This window comes from Amblyomma maculatum, chromosome 5, assembly GCF_055883805.1.
Source record: "Amblyomma maculatum isolate TAMU_Amacu chromosome 5, ASM5588380v1, whole genome shotgun sequence".
Classification (NCBI taxonomy): Eukaryota; Metazoa; Arthropoda; class Arachnida; order Ixodida; family Ixodidae; genus Amblyomma; species Amblyomma maculatum.
The window spans coordinates 110,275,391-110,287,465 of record NC_139348.1 but is presented as its reverse complement, the minus strand read 5'-3'; the positions used below and the strand labels follow the sequence as shown (position 1 = coordinate 110,287,465).

The following is a 12,075-nucleotide window of genomic DNA, read 5'->3' as shown; positions in this document are numbered from 1 at the left end:
CGCACAGCAGTATTCGCCTTCGGTGCATTCTTATTGCAATGGCATTAAAGACACAGTCCCCTGCAGTACAAGTGTGTAAATGAGGAAATATTATGGTAGATTCTGCGGGGGTTACCACTGGGTAGCAGTATCAAGGGTATGAACTCGTGGTTTAACCCTGCATTTATGCTGTAGATTGATTAAGCAATTCAGATTTTTGCAGATGGTGGTGGCATACTGTGTCCTTTCGTTTCTAATGACAATTCATCAATTTGGGCCGTTTGAAGTGAATATACACCATTTTATTACTGCGCCACAATGTTTTACATACTGGAATTTGTGTTCATATCAACTTAAGACAGCCTACTATTCCTCCTTAAGCAAATCACCGCTACTTTTTAGTCTTTAACCTTGCTGTATGTGCATTTAAAAGGCGTTCAAACCGAAAACTAAACAACCAAAGACACCGTCATTACTTGTGGCGGTGCTGCCATCAGCAGCGCTGCTATAGGCAGAAGCAGTTGTTGGTATCTGCATGCAGTAGATGTCACCGTGTTTATTTAGTTTATTTATTCGTTTCGTCCTATTTCAAGTTTGTATTCTAAGATACAGATTTAAGAAAATCTGTGCATCTTAGTTAATTTGTAGCACGTTCTGCACGCGCCTTATTTGGCGCAGCAGTCGCCGTGTTCATAGAGCTCATTGAGTTAGTCATGCTAACGGTATGTCGTGTCCACGACTTCAGTGTTTGCAGACGCGGACAACCAGTGAAAACGCGACGCAACAATAAGAAAAAAAAAGTAAGATTTAAATGATTCTGCCATGCTTCTCAGCTCCACAGCCGGGATTCTTTAATTTAGGGATGGAGCTTTCAAATGAAGCATGAAACAAATGTTGAAAAAGTCAGTAGACAGCCCTTTTACTAGATGGAAATAGGCGCAAGCTACTCGTGGCCCGTGAGCGGGAAAGTTTATTTGCCTAATAACTTTCGAAGCATGTATAATCACAACATCCGAAGCACAGTACTAGGTGGAGTAAGACGTCCAACGCGTATGAGTTCTGTCTGTCGGTCGTATAAAACGGGAGAATCAAAGGTGCCGCTTCAGCGAGTTGTCGTCGGCGGCATTGCTACTCGGGGTTGCCGCATTCACTGCGTTCTGCGATGGCATCCCTGAACATCTGCGCCACCTGGTCGTCCCACATGCACGTGACTTCGCCTCCGCGCTTGAACTGCGACAGCTTCAAACAACAAAAAGAAAGCGCCATATACTGCACGGCAGCAAATTAAGAAAAAAAAATATGCAAATCTGTTTCCCAAGCCCCTAACACGTGTGCGTCATGCACAAGCCTCCCATTTGATCCTCGCTCCGCTTTCCCAGTCTTGGTATCTGTTGTAAGGAAAAGTGCACGTGCCCTTATTCCCCCGTGCACTTACTTCCTCTCTCGTAACAACGAAACTGGAGGAGGTGTACCTTCCAAGGATTAGGGCTGGAGTGGCCCCTTACCCAGTCGGTGACGTGCCGATGGGGCTCTTAAGAAGATGCAATGCAGAGCACGTGCCCTAAGTGTCCAAGGCCAGCCGCCGAGGGGGATCTTCGCCATTTTTCATGGACAGGGCTAGGAGGGCAGCCGTCAAGAATAAGAAGACTACAAGAAGTTGGACTCTCGGCTACAAGGAAGCCAGACCTCGACTTGAGGCTAATGGGCAATATTAAGAGCCGGAGCTTGCCCCGGTTTCTTGAAGAAAATGGACTCCATGAATTACTTTAAGTTAAAAGACATCCTCATTCCATGCCACATGACAAGGCTTCGAATAAGAGCATCTGTTTCCATGAACGCGCTCCGAAAAGCCTTTCTCACAATGCGCAACGCGCCGTAACCTGCACAAAGCCGCCCCGACTTTTGCAATGCCATTCCATTTGACTGATTTGTCGTTTTGCTTATTTCTGCTGTATAAATGGTATTTCTTTCACTGTAATACACATAATAACTGTAGTAACTTGCCGCAACGCCTGCCGCTATTGTAAGCAGACGCAGGCCATTGAAAGCTTTATTTTGCAGTGACGCTAAAATGTGCACAAAGGAACGCGGTAGCCGGTGTTTTGCACACCTGCACACTCAAAAAGAAACATGCAGTTTATGGCGAGATTCCTGGATAAGCGTCAGCATTTTCTTTACTGAAGCAAACAATAGATTATTGATGGGTAATATTAAAAGCGATCCGGGTGTCTCACAATATACTGAGCACGTAGCTCTTGCGTAAACTTTCAGTATTTTTGCAAACGCAAGTGCTCAACTTTCACGCGTTATTGTATAATGAGGTGCTCAACTTCCTGCATTCATGTAGAACCATGTGCTTTGAGGTTTGCACCTTTACACAATATATTACGGATATTTTACCTTCGTATTCGAAGAAAAGAAAGCTGTTTATTATAAAGAAAGTCAAAACAAGACAAAAAAGTCACGCTCAGTGGTAACATTGCGCATGATGTGATACTTTAGCGTGCTTTTCAGCGTGCCAGTAATTGGCCTCCCGTTATTTCTTTCTGCGGCTAGCTGGACGCAGTGGTTGTATTTTTACAAATTTCAATTATAACAACTCACCTGGAATTTCTGGGAATCAAACCTTAAATAAACATATTCACGTGCCATCCAATGTGCCTGCCCTTTGGCCTAAGCATTGCTATAAAAAGGCCAGGCCACGCTGTACGGCGTGCGATATTATGCATTGACGTGACCATGTCGTAACACATATGTCTGAATTGGGGCGCCGGGAGACAAGCATGCTTATCTAGAGTTAGATCGATATTACCTTCAGGTTAAATAATGTAGTGCTAGTAGAGAAGAAAGCTCTTTTTTTTTTTTGCCGCACGCTGGGAGTTTTTGTTTCAATTCAATTTATGTGGTATTTCTTTCTGGACAGGTTTCGCAGTGCTAAGTGCAATGGCCTTCTTCGCCGGGTCGAATATTTCGCCGAACTTTCATGGGTCTCCCTTGCTTTGACGGAGCCCCACAAGAAGTGTAGATGCGTCCAAGTTTCAACTTGTACGCCGTGCCCGCTATCCTAAAATTTTACACAGATGAGCAACATCTACAGCGGTTTAATACCAGTGCTGAGCAGCAATTATAGCCCCACCTAATCGCTGAATCTGTGACCCCCCCCCCCCCCCCCTTATCCCACCTGTGCAGCAGCGCACATCGGTCATGGATGCAGCCATTCCAGAAATCATTTATACTGTCATGCACCGCCGACCAAAATAATCGCCGGGACGAAACTCGCTCTATATTTTGTCTACAATGTCTTTTTCACGCTCGAAGACATTTCGGCCCGAGCACTGTGAACTCAGGCTGGATTTTGTGGCAATGCCCATGCATCTGGGGTCAGATATAACGCAAGGAGCCCATCGAGGCACCTTATGATGGTGATGATGATGATGTTGGCGAGCTGGCTTGCTGCGGCATCTTGCGACAGCCGCGGAATCTACGCAGCAAATGAATTTCAATTTCGACACTATATGGCCATAAAGTTCTCATAAGCATTTCACTCGAAATCTGCACTGGCTTTTCTAAAGTCTTAGATCGAAGCATGCAGAGAGACAAGAACCACTATGAAACAAGCTGACAATGCACGGAGCGAGGTCCAATGGGTGGAGGAAGAAAAGACTACAAGGGTTCAACGCTGCTGAACCAAGTATTCTGCGAAAGCATTAGTGGCGGGTTACCGAGCGTTCTTCTTCTTCTCTTTTTCTTCTTCCTCAGCCCACATATAAAGCCCGGCTTTAATCAAGCCGTATGAACGTGCCTTAGTGGCCTATAGGGGTAGCGTGAATGCCAGGGTCCTAGCAGGCTGATTCTGACATAACCGTCCCATGTGAAACGAGAGACCCAAGTTGGCAGCTCCTGCTGACCGCTTGAGTCGATAGCCCAGCTCTCACCCTAGAGTCACGTGAGGCGTGATGTCACAGCGTGACGTGGGTAAGACGTGGCTACCGGCAGCGCTACGCTGAAGGCTCGAAACCTAGCAATAAAAGCTAGGAGGGAACGTAACGCAGCAAGCGCAACTTCCGCAGGCCAAGCTCATCTAACACCGCTGCCCCTCTCTTTCTCTCTCTCTGTCTCTCTAAAGAGGTTTGTGCGCACTGAATCTGTATTATCTAGTGCCTGCGCATGCTCAGCGTGCATGCTTCGGCAGAAAGCCTGTCATAGTGGTTGGCTCGCAGCCCGCACTTTTTCGTGACGCCTCAGTTAACCTCCCTGCCTGTCCTCCTCACCTTCCTCCTCCTCCTCAGTTCCTCAACGTGCAAATGTTGCGTTGAATCAGTATTGCATACTGCATGGAAAGAACTGCAGGGAACCTTTTCAGATATGAGTTCATCAAGAAGACTATGCAGCCGAACTAGCGTTAGCTGCATACCTGGCAAACTGGCTCTGACGCATTTTCAATTGTGCATTTCCTAAATGAAATGCAAATGATTTTATCTGAAACGTTGCATGCGCATGGCATGCGAGTGTACTAATGCCAGCGAAGGTAACTGAGTTCTTGTTTATTTTCTACTTTGACTTTTATTCGCGAGGACCCATTCATCCTCTCCAGTTTTCTCGTTCTCGCTGCTCGCAGCTTAGAGAGCCAGCCAGACGGAGTGCATGCGTTTTTCTCGTGTTGACCCGGCCACCACGTGGCACATTTCGACACGTGTTCATTTTCTCTGGCAGAGATGTTTTTAGCCTCGTTATATTTCGCGCACGTTTTGGCCAGCACACGAGAAACAGCAATGGTCGCTCGCCGCCATCATTGTGGGGTCTCGATGGATTACAAGTTCGCTTGAGGACGTCCCCTTAATTCGCTTCGATGTTATCGCAAGCTGTCCGGAAAATCTTTGTCTCGCCAGTGTTGTTGGCAGATTTCTTACTATAGCGTTAATTGCTCCACGCTTCCGGCGAATTTGACTTTGTTTTTCTAAACATGTTTCACATTCACCATGGTCATCTATTAAGTAAATTATTTATAATATGAGAAAATAATTTCAGAAAAATGTTTTCTTATCATGAAAAACATTGTGGACAGCTTCACAACTCTAATTGTCTCTCATGACTTAATTACAATATACAATATCTTAGAGTTCGAATAATCGGTATGTTAAAAACAAACCTAGGGGTGCGATAATTCTTGTGCACTACATATATATTTTCTAAAACTTGTACTAAGCTGCAGTAATACGGTTGCCCTACGGGAGATTTCATTTTTATCTACCGGCTTTTACTTCTATTTTAACCAAACCTTTAATTTTGAGCGCAGAATAATTGTCGCTGCCCAGGCAGTTACAATTACCATTTTGGTATTGGTTTCTGCGTTCTTCCTCCATTGTCCTACCTATATGATGCTTTCGAGACAGCATCATATGGGTTTTTTTAGTGGTTAGGTTAGGTACGTGTCACAATTCTTGGAATCATCGTTTTAATCCTGTGTGGATTTTTTCTCTTTCTGTGCCCAAGGTTTACTATCTGGCATTGCGCAACAGGTTTAATACTTTGCTTGTCCCACTATATACAACGATGTTTGCTTTAATACCTATATTCATTGCAGATGTATACGTATACTTAAATATCTTGTTGCGAGGTTTCGTGTATTTGTGCAGTGAACTTTGTTTCCAGTCACAGTTTTCTGCTCTTTGTGAAGATATAGCCTCGCATTTCTAGTATATATTTTGCAGAAATTCTGCTTCCTTTATATATTCTCTTTGTTGCGAGTATATATTTACGTGCAATTAATTGGCACAATTATGAATGCTGCTCTTGTGAAATACAATGAAGCAAAGGACAGCGTCAATGAGGTTTTTCTCTGGCCCTGTGCATAATGTACAAAATACGAACAAGGTTCCTGAATGACAGATTCATTAAAATAGTCCTCAACTCTTCATTTCATGTCATTTACGTTCTTGGCATCATTTTAATGTTCGTGCGATAATTTGTTTATTTATTAAGTAGCAAAAGCGTGGCAGCATTTATATGAATTATTTCTGTCGCAAGTTTTAGGATATACAAATACTTTCTTGTATGAAAAAATAGTACATATTTTATTCTTATTGGCAATGCGCAGCGTTCAAGAATTCGTATGCAGCATCTAATACGCAATCACAATGAAGTTATTATTCATGTATTCGATCCCTCGAGAAATTCCATACGAAGAAGGCCCCGCAGCAACATCAGCCTCCCTCGAACGCGGTTTCTGGCTACGTCACTGTCGGTCAACGACTGGTGTATTAGTCCGTCCGGCAACTTGAGCTCTGAAGGCCTGCTCTCTTTATGAGTTATGAGTGGCTCGCATGAGTGCCATATTGAATCCTTCTTCCGCATGATCGTCGTGGACCCTGTCCGTTCTCGCAGTGTTCGTGGTTATTATAGTTCCAAGCCCACGCACTTACATGTGGCCAGCTTTTTTTTTTTACCCTATTCCCTTTTTATTTCCGCTCTACCACTTTTACCCGTTTGTATTTTACTTTTTGCCACTTCCTCTTCCTCTTTCTTCTCTGTTATGCAACGTGGCTTATGACAAAAAAAAAGTAGTGGTTTAGCTCTGGTTAACCCTAGTTGAATTGCGAAAGTAACGGCGGAAGCTTTTTTTGCCTGCTACCTTATTTCCCTATCACGCCCTATCAATGTAAGGTGCTACATTATTGGGAACCCTTAAGTTCATCTTTTAAGAGTAGAACGCGAGAACCTAAGCTACCAGCGCACATATAAAGTCACGCTAAGCCGTAAGGACGTGCCGTAGGGCTAACGAAAATGCAAATGGTTCTGGCAGGCTGATTCTGATATCACCCTCCCATATGAATACAGCGACCTGTGTTGGCAGCTCCTGCCCGTGGCATAGGGGAGACGTGAATTCAAATGTCATGGCAGGCTGATTTTATTTAGGAGACTGTAGCTACGCCTCTTCACGGCGTAGCTGCGGCCACCCGATGTCTTGCTTTAGGTGCCGCAATCTTTCTTTCGCAATAGTGTTGCTTTCGCAATAAAAAATAAAAGCTAGATAGGCGAGTTTCCTTTTTTCAACCCTCCTTTGCAGGAAAAGACCATTTGTAATATTCTGATAATTTTCACTTAAGCCAACTCGAGAATGCGGTAAGTGAACGCATAAAGCTCTCGAGACATACACAGGAAGACGGGCAACACTTCCACATATCGTTATGTTCAGAGAGCCAGTAGCAGGCCCGTGCATTTTTTTTTTCCTTCTTCCTACAGCCACAACAACAACAACAACAACAACTCACCATACGGTTCAGGGAGGAGAAACAGAAGAAGCCCTTCTGGAGCGCCACGTCCCATTTGCTGTGGTCCTCAGCTGCGTTAAATTCGACCACTTGGCCTTGGGAGAATCTCAAGTTTATCGTGTCGACGTCCGTGACACCGTGGAATCCGGTGCAATCCTTATCCTGTGGACCACCGGTGCCTCTCCGCCAAGACTGCACGGCAATGGAATCGCCCGCGTGCCTGACCACTTCGTGCTTGTATATGTCTGCAAGGCGGTATAATTAGTCGGCAAGCTGCGTAGACAAACACAACTGCGTACATCATTTCCTCCTAACTGCAGGCTGCGACAGTATCGTCCTACGTGGCAAACAGGATAAATCAGCATTTGCCTCCTTGTCAACACAAATATGATCCAGGCTTGGGACATTTACTAGTGGCGCATTATGTAACCATGCCAGAAATTTCAAACAGTGCTGTACTTTACTTCTTAAAATGACCTCAATAGTTCCCGCCTGTGTAACGCGAGTGTTAGCTACAGGTATCTGCGGTGCTCATTATGTCATGCACCACGCTATCGGCAGTTTTCACAAAATCGACGCTCCGCTGCAGCAAGGAAGCGAAGTATTCGAAGAATCGGCAGCGCTCAGAGCCGGTTGACTCTCCTTTACGAATTCTTTATCGGCGCGTTTAGATATCATTTTACGATAACCGCATTGATAGTTATCGCGCCATCGACGGCAAACTGAGGCCGCACTATGTTACTATTAACGGGGAATTGATAGGTAGCCTCGCAAGGCGTGCTGCTGATCCCGCTTAGCGAGAACTTTCGCAGTGCCTCCTGGGAGCGTGATGGCAAAACCCAGTTCAGCACTGTTGCGTGAATTTTTTTACGTGAAGGGGGTGGGACCCCAGCGAGAGATCGTTCCATTGATTTCCGGCTTCAATAAGTCCCAAGAGGACGCAGCTTTTTGAGAAAAATAGGCAAATTAGCAAGTCAATCACAACGTCGATGATCGAGTGTTCATTGCATTTTCAATGAGGCGATGTTTGGATCTCTTTCTATTACTTTCTTAGACATGAGGATGAGGGGGAGGAGGGTGATGCAGCTGCAACGCTAGCAAAACCTTACCTCATCACAACCCATGCTGAGATTAGAGTGAGCATTTTATTTACTGCTGACTGCGACTATTCTTCTTGCGTTGGCGCTTGTTTATTCTAAAGGGTCGTGTTTGACGTGCCACCAACAAAACATCCCAAGGAAATAGACAAGAGCGGTGATAGGCGAACACATGTGAGAAATTACATAGTAGCAAGCGGGCAAGAGACAAAAAAAATTCGGGGGGCACTTTGGCTAACTAAAGTGCTTCAAGGCGGAAGCCCGTCGCGCTGCTTAGGCATTGACTGCGAAACCATTTGGGATTGACTAGAGTTGTGACAAATGCTGCGCCTTTTCTTTGCTGTCAAGCAACTTTAAACGCCGCTGATGCCTGCTGTACTACGTCTATTTCTATCTATGCTCTGTGGTGTGGCGTTCGAGGAAGAGCCAAATGAAAGGCGCCGCACGGACGCCTGGATCGAATGCCCGGCGGGGTCAGCTTCGTACATGCGTGAATCTCCTGGTGACGTCATATCTAGTCATGACGTTATGGCCGGATGTGACATCATTATCCCTTCAAGTTATTAGACATGACCGGACGTGAAGTCACGATGACGTCCCATCCGGTCACGACCAATGACGTCACCATGTGACGGCTATGGACGTTTCGAAACATCTACCCATTACTATTGGTTAGTGATAGTTAACCATGACTAGCACTTTCTAAGTACTAGCTAGTCTGGTTAGTGTTAAACACCCCTTAACTAGTAAGTGATGGCTAGTGATAGTTACGATAACCTCCAAATGCATGTGTTCCTGTCGGCATATCTGCTTCAGTATTATATTATTAGTCGTAAATTATCTTGAAATTATCTTGAAAATTCATTAAGTCATGTTCCTATATCGTCCGATTGCTATTGATTAAGTATCAATTCAATGATGATTAACATATGCCCATATAAGGCTTGCACCCGAAACGCGGACACGTTTGCTAACGACAGTAAGAGGCATTAAAAGCTTTCGCCTTATTAGAGGGGCGAAGCGGATCGAGTTCACTGTCCATGAAAATTTCTTAAATCATGTTCCCATATCGTCCGATTGCTAATGATTAAGTATCGATTCAATGATGATTGACATATATGCCCATATAAGGCATACACCCGAAACGCGGACACGTTTGCTAACGACAGTAAGAGGCATTAAAAGATTTCGCATTAATAGAGAGGCGAAGCGGATCGAGTTCACTGTCCATGAAAATTCCTTAAATCATGTTCCGATATCGTCCGATTGCTATTGATTAATTATCGATTCAAAGAATATTGATATATATATGCCCATATAAGGCATACACCCGAAACGCGGACACATTTGCCAACGACAGTAAGAGGCATTAAAAGATTTCGCCTTAATAGCGGGGCGAAGCGGATCAAGTTCACCGTCCATGAAAATTCCTTAAATCACATCCCGGTATCGTCCGATTGCTATTGATTACGTATCGATTCAATGATGATTGACATATATGCCCATATAAGGCATACACCCGAAACGCGAATACATTTGCTAACGACCGTAAGAGGCATTAAAAGCTTTGGCCTTAATAGAGGGGTGAAGCGGATCGAGTTCACTGTCCATGAAAATTCCTTAAATAATGTTCCGATATCGTCCGATTGCTATTGATTAAGTATCAATTCAATGATGATTGACATATGCCCATATAATGCATACACCCGAAACGCGGACACATTTGCTAACGACAGCAGGAGGCATTAAAAGCTTTCACCTTAATAGAGGGGCGTAGCGGATCGAGTTAACTGTCCAGTAAAGTGTAAGACTGTAAATTTTACTTCACCCTTTTCTCAAATAGAATTCTGATTTCCGGCAAGTGAAGGTACGACCAGAAGCCCGCGTCCGCGATTCATATCTCTACGTACACAGCATAACTCTACTACCGCACTCTAAATTGCGCGGCATCTCTGTGACAGGCTTCCATGAAAAGAAGGAAAGGAAATGTCACTGCGGCATGTGTCGAACGCACGACGGACATTCTTTACGCACCTTTCGTCCAGTACGGTGGCTTCGCGATGGCCACGAAGCGTTTTCCTCCTTTGCTTTTAAAAAAGTCAATCCTTGGCTTCCTGGCGTTTTTTATTACCTTTTTACTCAGCAGAAGGGCAAGTTCTGTGTGTCGGAACTGCTCAGAGCGCAACCATGGTGGCAAGTACCTCTGGTAGACGTGGGCCGCCTGTACGCGCAAGTGGTGAGCTGCAAAAGAAAACATTTCAGGGACCTTAAGTACTTCAGTAAAGATGTCGTATCAGCGTGCAGAGACATCTTTCTCAAATGTTTCGAGATCTTATATTTGATTATTTGACGTATTATATTAACTGCGTAATTTTACCGGCCTTGATCGATTCAGAATTTCAGGACACACCGCGCCCGCCGCCGGGGTGGAGCAGTGGTTACGGCACTCGACTACTGTTCCCAAGGACGCGGGATCGAATCCCGGCCTCAGCGGCAGCTTTTCGATGGAGGCGAAAAGCAAGGCGCCCGTGTGCTGTGCGATGACAGTGCACATTAAAGAACCCCAGGTGGTTAAAATTTCCGGAGTCCTCCACTACGGTGTCTCTCATAGCCTGAGCTGCTTTGAGACGTTAAACCCAACAAACCAAACCAAACCAAGATTATACCGGTCCAACCACTTCACCCATTCACTAATCCCTCCTAGTCTTCACATTTTGACTGGCCCAACACTTTGGTGGGTCAACAGATTGTTTTCTGTGTGGCTAATTTTCGGGGCAGGTAGGCCAACTGCAAACCTTTCAGACTCGAGTCATGCTCTCATGTGTCCCTGGCCCATATATCTTTATTTTACTGCCATCATGTGATGGGTTCCTTATGTCACACGAGACCTTCATAAATCACAAATGTCTCGTAGAGTCGGGAATATTCCAGACACAGAGACCGAGGTTTTCCTCTTTATGACAGTTTAAAATCCTATCGCATCAAAAGTACCCCAGTTTTCAAGAAATAATTGGTGACGCTTATTAACGAAGTCTTGTAATTTTGTATTATCGTCCGGTATGCGCTACGAGATTGCACCATATGGCCTCTATTTTATCACTCTTATCGGGAATTCGTCACTGAAAACGCCATACTTCACTGAGCCATCGAAAGGGTCTTGTTTCGCTACCCCGCTCTCTCTGTCTTTTTTTATTGAATAAACTGATTTTCTTTCTTTATGAGCACTACGTGATGGCGACGGAAAGACGTCACGGCAAAACATTTAGATCTCTGAGCAACTGTGGGCTATGCAATTTTAAAGGAACACTGCGGACAACTCCATCCAGACAGTGTAACCAGACAATATTTACTCTCTTGTTCCATGTACCTGCATTGCAACTCAAAAAAAAAATTATTTGGGTAAGAAATTTGAATTCAAAACGTTTCCTGCACTCGAATCAAGCTAGTACGTGACATCCAACCTCAATGCATATATATATATATATTTTTTTTTTTGCTGTCATCTTAAAGTGAATGGTGTTGCAGTGCGGCTTCCGAGACCCGTACGAATCATTTGATATAAATTTATGAAATTGAAATGAAAAATTCGCTGGCTGTGATGCGCACTAAACTTTTTTTTTTTTTGGCGGGGGGGGGGGGGGGGGGGGGGGTAGATTCGCACTCTACGGACCAGCAATGTGGCTACGAGTTTATAGTCTGTGTTAAGGAGGGTAATCGGTCGCCACGAT

General features: G+C 44.7%; 1 protein-coding gene across 2 annotated transcripts in view; it reads right to left on the bottom strand.

The window, feature by feature from the left end:
* Positions 1 to 717: 717 nt before the first annotated feature.
* The window catches only part of LOC146189238 (plancitoxin-1-like), a 29,318-nt gene continuing 17,960 nt past the window's right edge, over positions 718 to 12,075 (bottom strand). Inside the window, exons 5-7 of one of the 2 annotated variants that reach the window (XM_084604135.1) lie at positions 10,382 to 10,588; positions 7,251 to 7,495; positions 718 to 1,218 (exon numbers count right to left, since the gene is read on the bottom strand). In XM_084604135.1, coding sequence (XP_084460261.1) covers positions 1,108 to 1,218; positions 7,251 to 7,495; positions 10,382 to 10,588 — 563 coding nt within the window. In that variant the 3' untranslated portion in view covers positions 718 to 1,107. The remainder of the gene's footprint in view (positions 1,219 to 7,250; positions 7,496 to 10,381; positions 10,589 to 12,075) is intronic. The other variant, XM_084604134.1, reaches the window with a different exon arrangement.